The sequence below is a fragment of the Dendropsophus ebraccatus genome, chromosome 3 (assembly GCF_027789765.1).
Source record: "Dendropsophus ebraccatus isolate aDenEbr1 chromosome 3, aDenEbr1.pat, whole genome shotgun sequence".
Lineage (NCBI taxonomy): Eukaryota > Metazoa > Chordata > Amphibia > Anura > Hylidae > Dendropsophus > Dendropsophus ebraccatus.
The window spans coordinates 150,801,291-150,824,331 of record NC_091456.1 but is presented as its reverse complement, the minus strand read 5'-3'; the positions used below and the strand labels follow the sequence as shown (position 1 = coordinate 150,824,331).

General features: G+C 42.2%; 1 protein-coding gene and 1 long non-coding RNA gene across 3 annotated transcripts in view; one reads left to right on the top strand and one right to left on the bottom strand.

The window, feature by feature from the left end:
- SLF1 (SMC5-SMC6 complex localization factor 1) overlaps positions 1 to 23,041 on the bottom strand; it is a 66,797-nt gene that overhangs the window by 37,501 nt on the left and 6,255 nt on the right. For both annotated transcript variants that reach the window (XM_069962925.1, XM_069962923.1), the window contains exons 2-7: positions 12,235 to 12,348; positions 11,556 to 11,631; positions 8,797 to 9,040; positions 7,171 to 7,333; positions 5,028 to 5,117; positions 4,793 to 4,843 (exon numbers count right to left, since the gene is read on the bottom strand). In XM_069962925.1, the coding sequence (XP_069819026.1) occupies positions 4,793 to 4,843; positions 5,028 to 5,117; positions 7,171 to 7,333; positions 8,797 to 9,040; positions 11,556 to 11,631; positions 12,235 to 12,348 (738 nt within the window). The remainder of the gene's footprint in view (positions 1 to 4,792; positions 4,844 to 5,027; positions 5,118 to 7,170; positions 7,334 to 8,796; positions 9,041 to 11,555; positions 11,632 to 12,234; positions 12,349 to 23,041) is intronic.
- Positions 288 to 6,491, top strand: LOC138786156 (uncharacterized). The gene is made up of 4 exons (XR_011362189.1): positions 288 to 384; positions 4,074 to 4,130; positions 5,217 to 5,269; positions 6,348 to 6,491. It is a non-coding gene; the product is annotated as an uncharacterized lncRNA (long non-coding RNA).

Below are 23,041 nucleotides of genomic sequence, written 5' to 3'. Positions count from 1 at the left end.
ACTGGGAGTAGCCTGCCTACGGGGTAACCAGGAAATGCTTCAGTAGAAAGGGACGACACATGGGTGGTGCATCCATATGTCGTCTGTTTTTCAAACCCATTGGGGGAGATTGATCAAACATGGTGTAAAGTGAAACTGTCTCAGTTCCCCCTAGCAACCAATCAGATTCCACCTTTCATTCCTCACAGACTCTTTGGAAAACGAAAGGTGTAATCTGATTGGTTGCTAGGGGCAACTGAGCCAGTTTCACTTTACACCATGTTTGATAAATCTCCCCCATTAACTTCTATTGCAGTTTCTGTTCAACGAATACAACCGTATAAGTGCAGGTCCCACCTCTTTGCAGAATGGATTAGCAGCCTTACACCACCAAGCAGGATTGAGGTATGGATTACAAATATAGGAGGTTGTCGGTAGAAAAAGACCACCTGGTCCATCTAGTCTGCCATTTTAGTATTTCCTTTCTTATTATCTTAGACAGATATACATTTATCCCAAGCAGGTTTACATTCTGTTATTGTAGATTTACCAACCACAACTGCTGGAAGTTTGTTCCAAGTATTTACTACTCTTTAAGTAAAGTAATATTTTCTCATGTTGTTTCTGATCTTTCCTCCAACTAATCTCAGGCATCTTTTCTAATTGACAGTTTCCCTTTAAAGCGGTGCTCTAGAGGAAAAAAATTACTGGTGTCAAAAAGTTATACATTTACTTCTATTAAAAAAAAGCAAAGCTTTCAGTACTTATAAGTTGCTGTACATCCTGCAAGAGGTGCTGTATTCCTTCCAGTCTGACACAGTGCTCCCTGCTGCCACTTCTTTTTTTTTGTTATTCAAAGCCTTTATTAATAAGCGGTATCATAACAGGGTACAGGAAAGGAAAAAAAAAAAGGGGGGGGGTGCAGGGTAGATCAAACGTCATAGTATAGTTCAGCATACACGAAATCAAACCTGTATAAAGCATAAAACATGTTCGTAGTAGCAAACATCAGGTATATTCATTTGGAATCATTTCACTTATTAATAATTAGAACTGTAAGAAGAAAGAGAAGTGCCCTGGGCCCGGGCAGGGAATAGGGATAACGAGAAGGAAATAGCAAAGGACCCTGCTGCCACTTCTGTCTGTTTCAGGAACTGTCCAGAGCAGTGGAGGTTTTCTATAGGGATTTGCTACTGCTCAGGACGGTTTCTGACATGGACAGAGAGGGCAGCAGAGAGCACTATTTCAGACTGGAAAGAATAGACCACTTCCTGCAGGACCTACAGCAGCTGATAAGTAATGAAAGGCTTAAGTTAATTTACAAATCTGCATAACTTTTTGACACCAGTTGAACAAAAAAAAAAAACCTTTTTTCCTGGAGTACCCCTTTAACCACACTTTTTAAGAATTTTTGGTGATGCTTTTTGAAAATTTTAATCTCACTTTTTCTATTGTAAAATAACCCAGATTTTTTTTACTTTCTTACCACTAAGCGCAGCCAAGCATGTCTCTTAATGCTGTTAAAAACATACACATATTGATACAATCAGCATATCATAGTGGCAAATGGGAATCAAGCACTGCTTGCTGTGCTCTTTCCATAGCCCACATGGGCTTCAATGGAAAGAGCCATGTACAAGCCCAGCCACTTCTCCATTTACATAGAACTCTCACTATCCCTGTGAATAGGCCATAATGGGCATATTCCTTTAAAAAATTCTTGTATGTAAAAAAAAAAAAAAACATTATCCCCCTTTTATTTGTACTTGACAAAGTTGCACTCAGTTGACAATACAAAAACAAAGACACAATTCTATCACTTCCCTACATAAGGTAATGGGAAACTCCACAAGAGGAGATAATCTTAAATATGTGTTCATAAGAACATCTGTTATCAGCCCTCAAAGGAAGAAGTCAGAGTAAATAATCAATGTTTCTTATAGCTCCTTTGGTTCCCATGAAATCCTGTTACGTACAGCTCGTGTATACTATGCATGAATTTAAGGGTAGCAGCCTATTTGGGACTGATTCCTTTGATATTTAGTTTTTGTTCACAGAAACCCTTTGATGTTCTTGTGAGGTGTTTATGAGCTTCTGGCAGAATCTCCATAGTAAGGAGTATTAATCTTTTGTTTTGCTAATTTACATATTGAGAATGTTAGCGTGCTAGCAGCTTTCCATTATATATTCCATTATTTTGTGCATTGTTTTATGTCACAGTACAAATAATTCCATATTAGAATGATGAAAGTGACTGGTAGTGTCAGACGTCAGCACGTATCACAGCTCCGCCACTGACCTGGTACTTCAATCATTTGTCGTGAATGGTTTAAATCAGCTGAGGTGCAGATGTTTGGTGGGGTGCGGTGTTAGATTTTCCTGACAAGACTACATTTTGTAGGGGGTATATGGTGCGTTATGGTTAAAACTAAAAATATTAAATCATCCTGTATCTGCGATTATGTTCACATACAGTATTTTAGATTTTTTTTTAAACCAGCAATACGGCTAAAAAAAAAAAAAAACATTTGAAATATTTGTATTTCACAAATGGTAAAAAAATACTACTACTACTAATAATAATATTTATATATAGCGCCAACAGATTTAGCAGCGCAAAGGTAAAATGTGCAGGGTTATTTTTTCAGCAATCTATGGCTCAAAAAAAAAATTTTTTTCTACATTTCCCCAAAATGTGTCTGGTTGTTGTCAAAAACTAACAAAAGATCGTCTTTTGGCAAGTTTAAAAATCACTAGCCTCCGAATTTGCACCCCTATTTGTAATAAGTAGTGCGGCTGACGGCTGATATTTGTGTGTATTAAATGATAAAGCTATTACTTACCTGTCCAGGCTCTCCTGGTGTCTCCCCCGGTCTCCGCAGCTCTCACTTCTGAAGTGACAGGCCGCTAAGCCAGTCACTGACTGAGACAGGACAGCACCTTGGCCAGTGATTGGCTGAGTGGCCTGTCCCTTCAGAGACAGAACCAGAAGTAAGAGCTGTGGAGACCAGGGCGGACACTGTGGAACGTGATTAGGTGAGTACATATCTTTATTGTTTTATACCACACACACACATATATACATATTGTGTATATATATACACATACATATATATATATATATATATATATATATATATATATATATATACACACACACACACACACACACACAGACACACACAAACAGATACAATGCTTGGTGCACAATAATCAAGACGTGTAATAGGCTCAGTAAGCGAGCGCCAATCTATCAGATCGGCACTCACTTATCAGGCCGTATAATACAGCCCTAATGTGCATATAGCCTCACACTGGCCTTCTATCTGTAAAGCTAGAGGCCTCATGGGAAATGTAGGCAGAATTACAAAGTCATGTCAGGGGGCACATATGAACCAAGGTGACTGAAATGTCTGCCACATTAGCTAAAAAAGCTAAGCACAAAGCATATACATACACCTCTACATTACTTTATGTCTGTGTGGTGGAGTAGTGGTGTAGCTTAGGGGGGCTATGTGGGCGGCTTCCCTGGGGCACAATTCTTAGGGGTGTAAAATATTACCCCCTGTAAGAATGCAAAGTGCAGTAATGTAAAGAACAATGTACGCATCACTACTGCACAGGAGGTACATCCCTGCTCCTGTAGGTACATTTTGGAGCATACTCCCTAATGTACAAGAAGAAGCAAGGACTCCCTCTGCTCCTGAACGCCGGAGCGGCTCACGCCTTCTCCGACAGGCCACATGGGATGATGTCATTTCATACCGTGATGTCTGTAGAAGATCGGTTCCACACAGATAGCAGGAAAGTGAAGAGGACCCGGCCTCAGCACTGGGAGGGAAGCCATGTGGGAATTTTTTAAATTATTTTCCTTGTTCGGTAAGGGGGGTTAACTATCTCAAAGGGGCACTGACCAGATATTTTGAGTTCCTATTCATTTAATGAGGGGATTACATTTGTGTGTTGTGTGTGTGGGGGTGGGGGCACAATACTGTGACTTGCCCCGGGTGCTGCCAAGCCTTATGTATAGTCACTCACTTATTTAAATGTATCAAAGAGTTAAAAACAATAGACAATCAATTCTTTTATTGTAGGTTCCCCATCCAGCAAATGACCCAGTCGTTCCTACTATTGGAATCCATCCTAACCAGGTGCAGAGAGCTGCTATTTATATACTGAGGAATTCCCTCATTAGTTTGTAGTTTATCAGATATTAAAGTTGACGTTTTAATTGTTTCCATGTCAGAAATGTGATATAAATACTAGAATTTCAAGAGACCAGATGAGTACAGAAAGGAAATTATTTAAGAAAGGGGATATTTTTTTAAATACAATGCCATGATACCAGACTGTGTAGCGTTGACTTTTCTATGACCATCTCCTATTCCAGAATATTCAATAATCTGCAAATGTCCCATTAATATTGCATTAGAATGAATTTGCTTTACTTTGCTGTTGTGCTGTAGAGGAAATTTAAAATCTACTAAAATATTGTGTTAAAAAAGTGGACCTGTCATCAGGAAAACAGGGATCTAAATAGGCACATAGCTAGATAGGGCTTCTCATCAGAATTTCAGGATTTTTGAAAACACCATTGTCCTTTGCAGCACCGAGATATAAGCCTTTTTGTTAATGACTCTAAAAGCTCAGGGGGTGTTCTCAAGCAGGGTAAAAGCCCAGGTAAGTCAAGTTGGTGACTTCAGTGTGTATAGTGCACACACTATAGAAATACTTATTTAGATAAAGCTTACTCTACGTACACCACAAATGATAAATTCCCCCCAATGACTCTAGGACCGGCACCCACTCTTACCTTACGTTTTTCTGGTCTATTATAAGTTCCTGTACATCTGTGGCGACATGCCTACAAAAGGAGATCTTTCTGATTAATTTTGCACAAGTTATTTAATGGACACTTAGCAACCAATATTTTAAAATAAGTTGCCCCAATTTATTTTAATTTCTTTTTGTGTAACAAAACACATAAAGATTCATGCATGTAGATGATGATGCAGACTGTTATCATCAATTATGGATTTTTTTTATACCTGTGCCACACAAAAACGTTTCCATATGGAAATCTTTAATTCTGCAATCTGTTCCTCAGTCATTTCCACTGGCGTGTCATCTATTGGGTCCTACAAAGTATCATAAAAAGTAATATTAAAAACAGCAAATAGTGATAGACATGAAACCAAATGAACACATAAAAATACTATGCATTTTTGTGTCTACAGGTTCCAAAGTCACAAGCCCACCTGCCACATTCTTGCTAACATACATACAATAGGTTAGTAAGTAATAGGAAGGGATTTCTTGATGTGGGTATAGATTAATTATTAAAGGGGTAGTCTGATAAGAAAAAACTATTGCTGCCCTTCCGTACATCGCAATAAACATGCTATTCTTACCTCATCACGCTCCCCTGGTGTACTCCTGTGGTGTCCCCGGGTAAAAGAACCCCCTTGCCACTTCTGGGACAGACCCATATTTGCAGCCCACTCAGCCAATAACTGAGACCTTATAATGCATTGACCAGTGAATGGCTGAGCGGGCTGTCACTGCCAAGACAAACTGGATGTGGTGGCACGATCATTTAGACTTTTTAAGTCGCCCTTGGGGACTTTAACATGCATGCATTTAAATTGCATTCACCAATCATTGCTATGTCATAGCATAGCACTGATCAGTGTCATCTGCGATCTTCTGATAGAGCCTTCCTGTAGCAGACTCTATCAGAGAAGTGAAGACCTAACTGCACAGAGGAAGGTAAGAGACCTCCGGCAGTCAGACAATGTGGTCAGTAAGTGACAGGAGCTGCTCCTGTCACTTACACTTAGGGTACGTTCACACGTACCGGATCCACAGCGGACTTCTCGCTGCAAGTTTGCAGTGAGATCTGCTGCGGATCCAGTAGTGTGAAGGTGAATGGGTCCCATACATGCAGCGGATCCGCTGCGTATATGGGACCCGGCCCCTTTAACCCCGACGCCACTGGCCGGCTGCAACCTGCAGCCCCGGCCACTTTAACGCTCGGTACCCTTGAGTACATTAAGTTTGTCATTACAAAGTACAATCGGTCACAAAAAATAAGGGCTCATGTGTTCATGTGTAGGTTCAAAAAATGCAACAAAATAAAAACGCAAAAATGAAAATTGGCTCGGTCCTTAATAGGTTAAAGGCAGTAATGTTGGCACTTGAAGTGTAATGTTACTGTATGGCAGTCACCATTGTGGAGACAATTTGTGGCATTGTTACAGTGTCACTGTATGGCTGTTACTGCTAAGGTGGGCAGTACATGGCTGGAACAGCAGGGTTACATTAGCTCTGTTTTAAGAATTTATCAACCCCCAATTTGTCTTTTTCAGGTTACCTTAAGGAGAATTATTCCACAGTACCATAGATTTCTTATGGTCTAGAATAAGTCTTGCACTGGTATATCGTGGTGAGTGCTTGGCCGCAATGGCAGCACAGCTTCTGCATTAAAGTGATATTGTCATCCTCTTTCCATAGAAGGAGTTCTCAGCACCATTCTCAAGCTAATACTCTGGACATTTCAAACCTTACCGTACAAAGGATTTCTTAGTGGTCTCTCCCCTCAAAAATGCATGTTCTAGTTGGTGGACAGTGCCCCCTCTGTGACACCATGGCTGTCTAGGGTCCACCCCCAACCTAGAGGCCTAGGCCCTGCCCCCTCTAATGCCTCTAGGTCACCCAATTCTAATGATGCTACCTAATACTTACCAATTATGATCTGCTGAACAGCAAAAATTCTATAGCTGCTTTAACATGTGTAGATACCCCACGTACCATACAAAAGAGTTAAAATGTAAACATTTGCCTAACATTTTTAAACAGTCAAGCACATTAGGGCAGATTTGCCAATCACAGTGCAGCTCTTATGTTTCAAGTACAGAAATAAAATGAAAGCTGTGCTCTGATTGGTAGCTCATGGTTGCTATGGGAGAGCATGTAGCCCCCTCCGACCTTTTACGCTTGCCAGTGGAGTACGGCAAGCCAAAAGCAACTGAAATGGGCGAGCTACACATGGGAGTTGAGCAAATGGAGCATCCCGACAAGCTAGGCTGTTTGCAAACCTCCCAGCAAACCTCCCATTAGTAATATTTTTTACGCATGAAACTTCATAAATTCCACCCCCCCCCCCCCCCGCAAATGCTTAAATAACTGTACCTCTAAAAGATATGTCCCAATGTATAGCACAGAAAAATGCGGAGCATTAAAGAATCTTTCATCTTCATCTTCTAATAAGCTGTGATAATTAGTAAAGACGTGTGTTATCTCCTCACATGGTCCGCGTGGGTTGTACAGTGTCGCGCCTCCGGCTTTAAGAACCCTGAGGAAGAAAGGATTAAAAAAAAAAAAAACATTAATACTTCATTTATGTGCAGTTTAGTCTTGTATTCTAACTAGACTCTTTAGGTCTTACATCACCACTGCCTCAACTGCTGTATAATAAACATAAAGGGGGGGGGGGGGGGGGGGGGTCAGTTTTTTGTTGTTTTCTTTTTTTGCTAGGGACCTACAAATATCTCTAAATTTCTCAAAAGAAATGCTGGGTACAAAAGTCTTGGAACAGCAATATCAATACAAATCACTAGTATCATCAGATGAAAGTGGTTTCCATAGATGACTACAGCACCAACGATCTCACTACCACCACAATCCTATACCTTGGGTGTATCAGATACAGCAGGTATAACCTCTTAACCATTATTTTCTATGCCTCTACCCCTAACCGTACACTGTTCCTTTCACCCCCTTCCCCAACAAACGTGTTACTAGTGGCTTGCAGTACTATAAGTAGCAGAAGTATGAGTAGCCGTACAAGTGGTAAAGCTAAGTGCTAAGGCATGCATCATCTTACAGATCTTGACAAGGAGGGAAGGATGACTGCTACGGATTCTCTTCTGGGTGGAAATACAAAGGAAAAGGAGCCACTTTTGTCAAAGTGGTGGTGCTGAACACTTATTATTTTAGTATAGTGTAGTATTTTTTTAGTATAGTATAGTATTTTTTTTTTGTCCTGGGACTCTCATATACTCACACAATGTCAGCCAGTGACTACATTAGGGTAAATTTTCTGAGAACAAATGTGTCAAAAATGACCCCAACTCAAATGCGTCAAAAATGACCCCAAAGTAGTGGCTGACTACATTTGGGTGCTTGAAATGAATGGGACCTGTGTTTGTCTGTGCACAGATACATCAACATCCTATTTTGATATTTTGCCAACATATCCATGCCACAGGGGGCAGAGACGATGATAACCCTGCCAGAGAACCCAGCTAAGAATAAGGAGGCCTCGAGACTGATCACATATGCAGCCACTTTACACTGAATGTATAGACCACTACATGTATATGAAAGAGGACATACATACTAATACAGGCTCTATAAGGTGCAAGGCACTGTTATGTGGATTATACCATGATGACACGTAGCCTATAACATCAAGTGGACTGACCAGTCCTAAGTACATCCACCATCACGAGGCTAGTCTGTATCCAGCACAAAAGATAAACACGATGGGTTGGTTAATATTATGGCCAATATACACAAGCCGCAATCCCGTGTTGAGGATCCTTATTGTTTTGTGAGCCACTTCTCTACAATATTTTCCATGAAATGCAATGATCACAACAACAAAAAAAATACAAAATATATATATATATATATATATATATATATATATATATATAAATAAATACATAAAGGAACAAAGTAGAGGCTGCTTTAAAAAATGGAGTGATGAGCTCTTTTATCGTCTGGTTTTAAGAAAGCAGTGTTACATCCTACCTTGAAAAAGCCTCCTTTTCTTTATCGGCTTCCTCAATGAGAAGGGTCACTTTCCATCTGCTGAAAGCCCCTAGAGCACCAGTGTGTGTCAGGTGTTCGCGCCATCTTTTTGGTGCAGATTGCATCTGAGGTGAATAATGGGCGTCTTTTTCCATTTTATATCCCCATTCGAAAGTCGTCTCATCAAGCCATCTGCCGCTTTCTGCACTGTTAATTACGTACTCTTTAGTCAGTACCCACTTTCCTGGAAAGTAAATGAATTGTGAGCCAAGAAAAGAAACATAGTGGGTGCAAAGAGTTAATAAAAAGGACGATCAGAAAACCAATTAAATCTCAACCTCTCTCCGGCAATTACGGAACATGGGGCTTCTCTGTGTGACATGTTTGCCTTGTTTATTTGGGGTTGGATCTTACAGAAAATTTAAACGAATGCCAAAAAATAACATTGAAAAAAAATTTAAAATGATATATATATATATATATATATATATATATATATATATATATCTTCTTCACTCTGCAAGAAGGCCATGGGGGATTCAAAGTTCTGTTCTGTTACCAGATTACTACAGATCATACAGGCTGCAATTCTGAAGTCATATCTATACTGTATATTAGAGGATGTTGCAGATCGACAAAACCTGAGCAGACACTTTAAATAGGGGTTATGCCGCGAAAAAGATTTAACCCTATATAAAGGATTAGTGACAGATGTATGATCCCAGGAGCTCTAATCCCCCCTATGTCCATCAAAACGCCTTATTTACATACTAATTAAATGCAGTATTTAACTAAAACAGTAGCCAAAGGATCACTAAAATCTACCAGTCACTTACAAATCCATAGCGTTGGATCTTGAACTCCAGTGGACCAGCAGTCGGGCTTTTTAAGTACATTGCTGATGGTGCATAAACAATAACATATTATGCTTGTCCACGCTCCCACTGTGTTGTTGGCATCCCCCGTTGTCTGCAGAGCTTCCGAGGCAAACTCATATTGGGAGTGACCGCTTGCTCAGCCAATCACTGACTAAGATGGGACAGCACTGCGGCCAGTGATTGGCTGAGCAGGCTGTCACTCCCAATACGAGGTTGTCTCGGAAGTGGAGGCTCTGCAGTCAGCGGGGGCCACCGACAACACCAGATAATGACACCAAGGGAGCACGGATAGGTTAGCATAACACGTTTTTTGTTTTATATGCACCAGCAGCAATACATTAACTGTTGGACAACTTGAAACCGTAGTGAACCTTCCCAGGAATGCTAGGACTGCCAGAATGTAAACCAGATGATCACATTACGTGTTGACATAATAAGAAAGAAAAAGATGGCATCCATGGAAGAGCTGCAAGGGACAAACCACTGGTAACCAAAAAGAACACAAGGTATCTTCTTGTATTCAGTAAAATACACATACAGTGGATGACCCCCAAGACTTGGCATAATAAACTGAGGACTGATGAGTTTAAAGGAGGAACCTTTTAAAGCATTGCTTCTCAAACTATTTCTTCTGGAGCCTCACCCAACAGACAAAATGATGCCTGGGCCTCACCAGACTGACCAAGAGGGTGTCTGGGCCTCACTATCTGTGGTAAAAGTCCATGCAAACATAAAAACTATAGCTCAGTCTACCCTCTATTTGTCTCCTAATCTCTATATAACATAAAATAAGTACACAATGAGTCAATAATGTCCCTAAAGCAGAGATTGTTGGAGTCAGCTTATAGTTACTTTTGTGAGAACTGCGTCCCAAGCTGCGCCTCACTAACAACTAGGGGGCGCCTCACTGGTGAGGCCCGCCTCACAGTTTGAGAAGCACTGTTTTAAAGAACATGATTCTCACTACATCTGACGTAAAGCTAACACCTAGAGATGAGGACAGCCTGAGCCTGCTTGAGTCCGATCGTCAGTATTTTGATTTACGGCAGCTGAAGAAGTTGGATAAAGCCCTAGAGAGTCCTGGAAAACAGGAATACAGCCTATGACTGTATCTGTGTTTTTTAGGCAGCCTTAGGCAATAACTGTGGCAATAACTTAAGGATGGCCCAGCAATGTCTAGATCATTCTCCGCAACCTAACACCTCTATGCCTGCATGTAAACATCAACTCTGCTTAGACTGGCAGGCCAAAAATTGCTGGGCTTTTGCAGCCCGAGGGAACACCCCATGGGCTTCATGTCCTAATCTGCATTAAATAGATCAGTAGTTAAAAGGGTACTCCGGGCTAGGGGTATTTTTTACTGTATGGCCGGGGAGGAAGTGGATATAGATGCCGCCATCCACTTACCTCCCTGGGTCCTGCGCCGGGTCCCGGATCGCGACGCCCCGTTCGCCCGTCACTTGCTGCTTCCTGGTATGAGCTGCGGCATGAGATGTGACGTCTCAAGGCAGCTCAGTCACGACCCCACAGCGACCGCTGAATGGCTGAGCTGCATTGTGACGTCACGGCTCAAGCCGAAGCTCAGACCGGGGAGCAGCCTCCCTGCGATGCAACCAGGGAGGTATGTGGTGGTGGCCTCTATATCCACCCCCTACCCAGCCGTACAGTAAAAATACCCCTAGCCAGGAGTACCCCTTTAAAGTATTTTATTTATAGGTTTAACACTTGTATTTTTCCATCCAATGTGGCATAGTTTCATGGTTATAATATATATATGTCATATTGCCAATCGTCAGCGTATCTGGTTATATAAGAGTAGAATGAGAAAAAAAAGGTCAAACTGAAGAAGCCAGGAACTGACAGAATTAAAGTAGAACTGACCTGCTGCACAGGCCGCTAGCCACTTCTCACTTCTACTCGGACTTCTGGCAATCAGGTGTGTACAGTTTTCAAACTTCTGAAAAACAAGATAAATAGCCATTAAATAGGTTCTGCACAACAAATTATGGCTAACTTGTGGTTTTTATAGGAATGAACAGAGAAAATTACTTCTGCCCCGCACCTAACACACTGCAAGTTTCAGGAACCTTGAGTGTCAGTCACATGGTACTTTCTAAAAGAGGTATCTGTAGAATGATTACATGTATGCAATGTAAGGGCCAGGTCACACAGAGTAAAATCGGCAGAATTCCGTGGCAGAACTCTCCGCCGCAGAATCCCGCCTGTCTATGGGAGGGCTCAAGCGCCTCCACTCTGCTCAAAGAATTGACACGTCAATTCTTTTAGCAAAGAGGCGCGGAGGGGTGCTTTTACTCCGTGTAAACTGTCCCTAAGTCATGTGAGTGGTAATTATCAGCCCATTGGTCCATGCTCACAAAAAGTTGCGGAAACCCAGCAAAGTTCAAACTTCAAACATTACTTCGGGTAAATTTTCATTCAAATACCGAACAGTTCGAATTCAGAAGCGTTCAAACATCTATGTATTGCTGTATTAGAATATACTTCATTATCACAAAATATATATCTAGACAGGAAACACATAACACATGGGATATCTCACCTCAGAATCACTATAAACACAGGGAAGTTTGCTGAGTAGTCGGATCAGCCTTTCCCTCTCTGTATCCCTAAACCCAGTTAGCTGCACAATCCGCTTACTCTGTGTTCCTGCCATCTGAAAAAAAAACAAGAAAACAAAAAATGTTTAAAGGGGTTATCCAGCATTAGAAAAAACATGGCCACCTTCTTCCAGAGACAGCACAACTCTTGTCTCCAGGTCAGGTGTGGTTTGCAATTGAACGGGTAGTGCGGAGCTAAAAAATTATTTACAGAATAACACACATTACAAAGTTATACAACTTTGTAATGTATGTTATGTCTGTGAATCACCCCCTTCCCCGTGTCCTACCTCCCCCGCCTGTGTACCCGGAAGTGTGTGGTGTATTATACATTACCTGATCCGTGTCGAGGCTGTCCGCCATCTTGTGCCAAACGTCATCTGCGGACGCACGGCCGAATCGCTGTCGCCGCCCCCCCCCCCACCTGCCGCGTCATCAGCCGCTCAGCCGCGATTGGCTGAGCATAACTGTGCTCAGCCAATCTCGGCTGAGCACAGTTATGACGCGGCGGAGGGGGGACGGCGGCAGCCATTCGGCCGCCCGGCCGAAGATAACGTTTGGCACAAGATGGAGGACATGCGCGACACGGATCAGGTAATGTATAATGCACCACACACTTCCGGGTACACTGGCGGGGGTGGTGGGACACGGGAAGGGGGTGATTCACAGACATAACATACATTACAATGTTGTATAACTTTGTAATGTGTGTTATTCTGTGAATAATTTTTTAGCGCCGCACTACCCCTTTAAGCTCCATTCACTTCAATGCAGCTGAACTGCAAAACCTGCACCGAAACTAGAGACAAGAGTGGTGCTGTCTCTGGAAGAAAGTGGCCATGTTTTTCTAATGCTGGATAATCCCTTTAAAGTAAATAATAATCATGGAAAACATAACATCAGCCATGTATAGCTTCATTGTCGTCTTCTTTTACAACATATTTTGTTTCCTTTGAGATTGTGAACATGAATATTTGTTTTTCTTTAGGAACAGTGAAGATTATTAACCAGATATAAAGACAAATGCCAACAAATAGAAAGAGTTTAAGAAAGTAAAGACAATCGTTCTAAGTCATTATGGGAGCCACTAAACTGCATCTAAACTCCCATTAAGGCTTCATTTACACCTGCGTCAGAAACTCTGTTTGCGGCCTCTGTCGCAGAATCTATCTACATAATGGAGGGAAAAAAACAACACAGGATCCAGTATTTTTCTGTCCTTTTAGAATCAGACAAAATGACGGCCACAAGTGGAAAACTCAATGGAGCCATGGGGTCTGTTGGGATCCATTTGTTGTTGTCTCACAATCTGCAACATCGTCTCCATACAGAACGTCCGACACAAATGTGTACCTAGCCTTAGGATGCGTTTACACAGACAAATTTATCTGACAGATTATTGAAGCCAAAGCCAGGAACAGACTATAAACAGAGAACAGGTCATAAAGTAAAGACTGAGATTTCTCTCTTCTCAAATACATTCCTGGATTTGGCTTCAATAATCTGCCAGAGAATCTGTCCGTGTAAACGCACCATTAGCTGGGCCAATTCACAGCGCACACCTTTTAAGGTGACTCTTGGCACAATTTGCTTCCTAGCTGTCCGTGCAACTTCAGCACTAAACTATGTGATGTCCTCCAGTCAATCTGGCCGAACGACAATTTAATACAAATTCCTCAGCTGCAATTGATGTTCCAAACTGCTGACACTGCCGATCCTAATTAGTGACGGTCCTGGGGCTGGCCAGCGCTCTAATCATGCCTCTCTGGGCGTGCTTCAAAAGCTCTGTATCCACCTAGGCCCTCCTCTACATTAAGAAACAATGACACAGTACTGTGAATCACTCCCGAGGCGTGAATACAGTGCTGGGCAGGACTGTGTCTACTTTGGATCCAGGGACCCTGGCGATATCTACTCAAGCCAGATTTGCATACAAGGTTAGGAGTTCAACAAAGTACCTTTTCAGGGCATAGCGGGCAGGGACCCAGGCAACAGATATATGTTTGGGCAGTGCTTAGGTGTATTAGCAAAGCAAAAAAGGGTCAGTGAAGCCTCAGTTACAAGTCTCAAAACATGGGAATAGCCAGATATCCCTCCAAAGGAAAGCCTGTTGCCAAGGGGTGCCTCTCAGTGGGGAGTTCACCAACTGACGAGGGGCAAATACCCCGAAACAGCTGTCTGTGGATAGATGCCTAGCCTTGGTACCCTTGTCATGTCACAATACTCGCCACAGAGTAAGGGGCCTATTCCACGGAGAGATAATCGGTTATCACTCCGTGGAATAAAGAGAACGATCAGCCGATGATCTTCTCATCAGCTGATCGTCATCGCACCACCCGCCATCGCACATCGCTATGTGGAATAGCGGGCATGGCGGGCGACCAACAATTTCACAAACAACATACTTTACCTGTCCAGGCTGCAGGTATTCTCCTTCTCCCAGTCCTACGCCGCAGCAGCTTCGGAGTGGCCTGTCTAAACTGACAGACCACTCAGCCAATCACTGGCCACGGCGGTCCCAGCCAGTGATTGGCTGAGTGTTCTGTCAGCTCAGACAGGCCGCTTGGAAGCTGCTGCGGCACGGGACCGGGAGAAGGAGAAGACCTGCAGTCTGGACAGGTAAAGTATGAAACAAGGGCTGCAACGACACCGGTAACGTTGTCCCTGCAGCCCTCGCTAAACGATTGTCGGTCCGTGAAGTAGGCCCAGTAAACAAACGCCGATCTAGCAGATTGGCGCTCGTTTACATCGTTGATCGGGCCCTGGGCGGCCCATGGAATAAAACCCTTAGACTTTGACGCAAAAGGGGCCACCCTGGTATTTTCCAATTTACGTTTCAATACTCGCAACAGAGTTGGACTTAAGGGGCTATGTATCAGGGTGGTTTGGTGAACTCCCCACTCGGAGGAACCCCTTGGCAACAGGCTTTCCTTCTCTGGAGGGATATCTGGCTATTCCCGTGTTTTCAGACATGTAACTGAGGCTCCACTGACCCTTTTTAGTGTATTAGCAATGTTTGCTAGCTTAAAGTGAATGTATCACTAGGTACATAGTTATGAGCATTTTACATGAACAGACTGGGGCTGACGCTGGGATATGGTCCTTTTTTTGGAACCCCACCTGGTTACTGGCATGGCCCTGGTCTATTCCGAGCACCAGCCGGGCATGAAGCATGATTCTAATGGAGCCGTGTCACAAAGGACAGTGGGTTTCATCACACTGGGGGCGGGCAGGTCCGCCTCCAGTGCTTCATGCCTGGGAATATACTGGCGCTGTGCGCAGGAACCAGGAGGCGGCATCCCCGCCATCATGTAAAAAGCCCACAGCGATGTACCTAGTGATAGATTCGCTTTATTAGCAATTTTGGACATGATTGGTTCCCTTTAGGCCACTCCCTTTAGCCTTTCTAGCTGCTATCCATGCATATGGTGGATACTCCAGATATAAGCTGGTGGTCATAATAAGCTGGTGGTCATAATAATGTGACTGTACTGTATGTAGCTCCATGGTAGGCAATTACCTAGCTTTCCCAACCACAAAAATTCCCCAGCACTTTAAGTAATACCTAGGAAACCGATTACAACTCATCAGTATTAACCAGCCTTACATTTTTATTAATCTACCCAACTGGAATTGTGAATGCTCAACTGATTCATTGACTGCGGTTCTAAAAAGCAGCTTAAGAGTTAATATCTCCCTTTTTAAGTAATCTAAGGTATTTGATTGACATATGCAAGCTTTAAATAAAGCGCTAATTATTCAACGACTGTCAAGTTCATCAGAAAAATCAATTACTTTTAAAGTGATTTATGTGAAACTGTGAACTGTGCTAGAAAGTTCACTTTGAAGACGACATTGCAGATTGGAAAGGAAAGATGAGAATAAAGCTTTTAACAACGGCTTATTAGAGATAAGATGTCATGTTCCTAATTGGAATGTGCCAAATGTTCTCGATTCTGTTAAAATTGTTAGAGTAATAACAATAGGCTCCTGTTTTATCCTGATGTCCATCTTCATTGTCAGATCATTATGATTACCAGAGAACTCTGATTACCCACAAACACACTGATACCTCACTGACGTCTTCTCAATTTTGGACGTCTTCACAAAAGGCGTTGAGGAACCTTGTGCAGTCTAAACAGTGTCTAAAACTCGATAAACGTGGAATATCTGCAATAGTAAATGTGGGCGAGTGTGTATTACAGCTTGTTGCATATGGGGCTACATAGTCACAGGTGGTCCATGTTGACCTCGTTCAGAGCCATGAGTGCCAACGATAAGCATCAGAGCTAGAAAAAGGAGCAATGGAAGACAGTGGTCTGGTCTAACCAATTTTTTTTTTTACATTATGTGGTTACAAAAATGTGAATTACCTTGGGAAGAAATGGCACAAGGATAAACTATGGGAAGAAGACAAGCCAATGGAGGCAGTGTGATACTCTGTGTGATGCAATGTTCTGCCAGGAAACCTAATGGTCCTTTTACACAGAGCGATAATTCGTTCAACCGAACGATTAACGATTTTGAAGTAACTATGTGTTTTTTATAATGATCAGTGTTTAGACGGAAAGATATATCGTTTGAAAAAAATCGTTATTGCGATCATTGTAAGATCGCTTAAGCCTATATCACACATAGGGTGAATCGTTGAAAGACTGTTTACATGAAGCGATCTGCGAATTTTCAGTGAACGACCAACGATGATTTGGGATCACAATGAATGATTTATCGTTTGTCGCTTGATCGTTCGCTGTGTTTACATGAGCTGATTATCGCTCAAATGCGATCGTTATTGTGAAAATTCGAACGATAATCGCCCTGTGTAAAAGGACCATAAGACTCTAGTCTTTATTAGAGATGAGTGCATCTTGAGCACCCTCAAGTCGGATCATTCAGCATTTGAATACCAGTTGGTTGCAACCCTAGGAAGTCCTGGAAAACATGGAATACAGCCAGTGGCTTAACTCCCGCTCATCTCTATTCTTTTTGTGAATGTTACTTATGGTGGTATGGTGGCCATACACATGAAACAGAAGTAGGCTGATGGCTGAACAAACAATTGTCTGATGACGGATCTTTTTGCAGACACACATTTTCACTTTTAGTCCATATTGGTTGGTATAGTTGCTCAAACTGGACATATATGACCAATGACATTAAGTGAAGGACAAACTCTCTGGAAATGTTTTGAGATAATCTTTTCGGAAAGACTGTTCATGAATAAATGCCAAAGATTTCAAACAGCCAACTTCTTTAAAAACCTTTTCATTTGACAGATAAAATTATTGTCTTTTGTTAAATTTCACCTGATGAACAATCGCTTCAGTCTAAATCGCCTACTTTCATCAACTTCATCTCACATGTACGGGCATCTTTAGAAACATACCACCTGTCCCAAGTCCAAATCTGCCAGAATGCCTCCTTGTTCCACGTCCCTTCCCTGCCTCTACGTGATTGACAGCCATCTGGAAGCTTAGGGTTCTTCTACACACACAGATATCTGACAGATTATCTGATGGATTTCTGAAGCCAAAGACAGCAACAGACTATAAACAGAGAACAGGTCATAAAGCAAAGACTGAGATTTCTCTTTTTTTCTAATCTATTCCTGGCTTTGCCTTAAAAAAATTGTCCACGAGTCCCAAGAAGAATCAGGAATTAGAGGGGGAATGAGGTGGCATGCTGCAGATCTGGATCTTAGGAAAGCCTTTTTCATATGTTGTACAGTAAACACATGTAGTACAAGTTCTGGAAGCACAGACAGATATGTGAGAGTTACCATGTGTCTCCCTGACCTAACAACTATCTAACAGTGTCAGCAGTTTAGAACATGAATTACAGCTGACAGATTCCCTTTAAACAGTGCCCTCTTTTCAATAGAATAATGCATACCTGCTACCCTGTAAAAAATAGTTTAAAGAACATGAATTCAAGGTGTCGACTTGGCCTCCAACTTCCTTAGTATGCTTGAACATCTGTGGGATCCGGCGCTAATAACAGACACCTTCAAAAGGCTCTTATGGAGTCCATGACTTAAAGTGACTCTTGCAGTAGGTTTATGCTGTCCTATGTCAGGGTAGCATTAAGTAGCAGTGGAGAAGCTGAGCAGATTGATGTATCACTTACATTGTTCTCTGCAGCTGATTCAGAGATATCCTCCTGAATAACATGGACAATAAGTAGTCCTCTCCATTATGTGCATGAGCCCAATAGTCCTCAATATTCATGAGAACTAGAAAGCTCCACCTACCAGCTGCTGATTGGCAGTTGTCTATCCATGCTGTGTATAGGAAGTGAACTGTCAATCAGCAGCTGGAGGGCAGGGGGAGGGGTGTGTCAAGAATCCTATTCTCCTGCATATTAGGAGAACAGCTGAACAGAATGATGTAAGTAATACATCAATCTGTTCAGCATTTCTGTCACTAGTTTATGCTGCATTCATTTAAGGCGGCATAAACCTAGTGACAGATTCCTTTTAAACAAAGCCATTTTGGCAGGACAACGGAGAGCTATGCAATATTTAGCAGGTAGTATTACTGCTATGTCTGATCTGTCTGTGTGTGTATATATATATATATATATATATATATATATATATATATATATATAGTTGACCTGTGAATCAATCCACTCCACAAGCCTTCCATTGTGCTCATGGTTTTGTTAGTCTCCAAAGGAAAAAAAAAAAGAGAAATACTAGTCGGACACAATTCCAGTTGTTGCTCTTCTAATCCTGCAAGTCAATCTACAGTGCACAAGAAGCTCATATCAAGCACTTGGCAGCTCGAGTTAAAATTAAAAGGCATACTTAACAGTGGAGACTGTCAAGTGTGGAAATAATATTTGTCCAGCTGGACAGCTTTCTTTTGTAGTGTCTAAATGAATGTTGAGATTCCGTCTTTCTGAAAGCTCCGGTGTCAGGAACGTAATGTGGACTGTTTGTGGTTTGACAGGGATTATTAAAATCAGATGAAGTGAAGGGAAGCGAACGTGAGAAGGCAGAATTGACAGTGACACTCTCTATTATTCCCGGCTAGGATCATGATGACTTTTTTGATATGATAGCTTCTAAATGTTAGATTTCCTGTTAAGAATTGTTAACCAGCAAACAAAGTCAAATTTATTTTCCCCCAACGTTCTTTATGATTTTATAGATCAATCCTGTACTAAATGATTCTTTTCATATAGGGTTAGGCTTCCCTTATTACATCCTGACATTGGGGCATATTGTCTGATTGTATAGTGAGAGGAGAAAGCAGCAATAAACAGAAGATAACTGCATGTAAAATATCTGTACCTTTGGGTTATGTTCTTTGCTTTTATAGGAGAAATATGGACACATGTAAGACTGAAGGCAGAACAAGACTACCTGGTCCATCTATATTGCTCTTACACTATTTTCTAATTTATTATTTTCATTATATTAGTTTATTCCAGGCATAATTACATTTAGGCTCTATTCATACGTCCTGTTCATGTCCTTAATTGCGGATCCGCAATAATATAGGACCAATGTATTTCAATGGACCTATACACACATCCGTGTTGTGTACTGGGCTGCAATCCGTTCCGCAAAAAAAAAAGGACAGACCCTAGTACGGACAGTAACTGACACATCCAATACAACTCTATGGGGTCTGTATTTTACTGAAGCAATACGGATGCAATACGGATGCAATACGGATGCAATACGGACTGAATTTGCGGATTGTATACTGACTGAAATTTGCGGATTGGAAAAATATACTGACGTGTGAATAGACCCTTAGGGTCTATTCACACGTCAGTATATTTTTCCAATCCGCAAATTTCAGTCAGTATACAATCCGCAAATTCAGTCCGTATTGCATCCGTATTGCATCCGTATTGCTTCAGTAAAATACAGACCCCATAGAGTTGTATTGGATGTGTCAGTTACTGTCCGTACTAGGGTCTGTCCTTTTTTTTTTGCGGAACGGATTGCAGCCCAGTACACAACACGGATGTGTGTATAGGTCCATTGAAATACATTGGTCCTATATTATTGCGGATCCGCAATTGCGGACAGGAACAGGATGTGTGAATAGGGCCTTAACTGTAGAATTACCAACCACATCTGCTGGAAGTATGTTCCAAACATCTACTACTCTTCCTGCAATAGAATAATATTTTGTCATGTTTTTCAGCAGGCCAACCTCCTTGTGTCCCCTTCTTCTTGTATTTAGTTTCTTATTGAAGAGACCAGGAAAGCAGTGATATAGTAGCTGAGCTATCCCCTGACTCACACTGCATATATCTTCTGTGAGTAATTCTTCAGTACATCCTGCGTAATAAAGCCTGACACTGCTCTCCTTTGTAGGGGTCCTTTTGTACTTACCGATCTTAAGTAGGGATGGTCCGAACCTTCCGAGGTTCGGGTTCGTACAAACCCGAACTCTCGGCAATGATTCCCGCTGTCTGCCTGCTCCATGGAGAGGGTAGCTACAGCGGGAGGACCGCCTGGAAAACTGGGATACAGCCATAGCCATAGGCTGTATCCCAGTTTTCCAGGCGGTCCTCCTGCTGTATCCACCTGCTGCACGGAGCGGGCAGACAGCGGGAATCTGATGCCGAGCGTTCGAGTTCGTACGAACCCGAACCTCGGCAAGTTTGGACCATCCTTAATCTTAAGTCATCTGCAGCGCATACAAGTGCCGATCAGCAAGATCAGCTTTCGATTGCAGTGCCTATACAAGGCACAGTTAATCGCACGGCCTTTTAGATACATTGCTATCAGCCGCGCATCTCCTGTTTAGACTGGAAGATGAGTGAACAATAGCAAGAAAATATACTGCCGCACAATAGGTGCGATCAACCGACGAGCAGGTGTTTTCTCATCAGCTGATCGCTGTCACTTTTACATGGGAAGATTATCAGCCGAATGAGCGTTTCTAGCAGCGCTTCTTGATGATAATGGGCCCATATAAAAGGGCCTTAAGAGCTGAGAGGAAGAAAACCCTAACAGGACAGGCTGAAGCTGTGTCTTACATTATATTCTATACCACAGGTAAACAGAGTAGTAACATAAAAGCAAGCATAGATTTATTAATAACCAAAGTTATTAACGAATGAACATGTTCATTCTTCAGCGCAGGGAGAGGAGGCGCGCAAGCCTCCCATAGACTCATTATGATCAGGTCTAATAGTTCATTCTTCAGCGCAGGGAGAGGAGGCACGCAAGCCTCCCATAGACTCATTATGATCAGGTCTAATAGTTCATTCTTCAGCGCAGGGAGAGGAGGCGCGCAAGCCTCCCATAGACTCATTATGATCAGGTCTAATAGTTCATTCTTCAGCGCAGGGAGAGGAGGCGCGCAAGCCTCCCATAGACTCATTATGATCAGGTCTAATTTAGTTTTAAAATTCAGCTTTTTTTCATACAATGATGAGAAAAAATAAAACAACTATATTTCATTTCCATCAGGGCAAATGAACCTAGGCAAAACTGTTATAAGTCTGTGGACAGATGAATTACCCTAAGACCTTAGCTCCAGCACAGTTAGGGTGGTATTCCACGGGCCGAACAGGGCCCGATCAACGATGTAAACGAGAGGCGATCTGCTAGATCGCCGCTCGTTTACTGGGCCTATTCCACGGCCTGATGATCATTGAGTGAGGGATGAAGACAGCGCGGAGAAGAAGCCTGGACAGGTAATGTATTACTGCTGCTGCTGCTTGTCAAATCGTCGGTCGCCTACCGTGCACCGCTATTCAACCGTAGCGATGCGCGGTGGGGCAACGATGATTTTAGATCTGGCCCTAAATGAACGATCAGCCAATGACACGATCATCGGCTGATCGTTCTCTCTATTTCACCGAACGATAATCGGCCGAATCGGGCCAAATGGGCCCGATCCGGCCGATTATCGTTACTGTGGAATAGGGCCCTTAGGCTAGGAGATTCAACTGTATCATTGATCTGTAGGCAGTTTAGGTCTAAAACAATCAGACCCTGTCTGACAGCTACAGCAAGCAGGAGGCTGGGCAGCAGAGATTATTCATGAAGAAGAGGAAGGAGAAAGAGTGGTGAGGTATGCTAGAGTGTGACCCAAATGCTGAGCCACAACTCCTCTTTGATTCTACATTAGTAGGAGACCCTAAATTATGCAAAATCTACTCCACGAAAAATTATTAAAAAGGTAACATGCTCACTACAGAACTGTCAACTACAGCACACTGTCAGCACTTCAGGTAGGGCCCGGATGATGACAGATTTAGGCTGGGTTCACACTACGTATATTTCAGTCAGTATTGCAACCAAAACCAGGAGTGGATTAAAAACACAGAAAGGATCTGTTCACACAATGTTGAAATTGAGTGGATGGCCGCCATTTAATGGCAAATATTTGCTGTTATTTTAAAACAACGGCTGTTATCTTGAAATAATGGCAGTTATTTACCGTTATATGGCGGCCATCCACTCAATTTCAACATTGTGTGAACAGATCCTTTCTGTGTTTTTAATCCACTCCTGGTTTTGGTTGCAATATGGGGATCACAATACTGACTGAAATATACGTAGTGTGAACCCAGCCTTAAAGGGGTATTCTGACACATTTAAGTTTTTATAACTGAAAAAGTAGGCAATGTTGCAAATGCTTTTAAAGGGGTACTCCACCCAAGAGCTAAAAAAAAATAAAATGCTCCCAAACCTAGCTGGTCTTACTCACCAAGTCCCCCTAAGAATTTTGAGCCATCTCCCGACTTTCTAGCTGCTTCTGTTCTATAGTT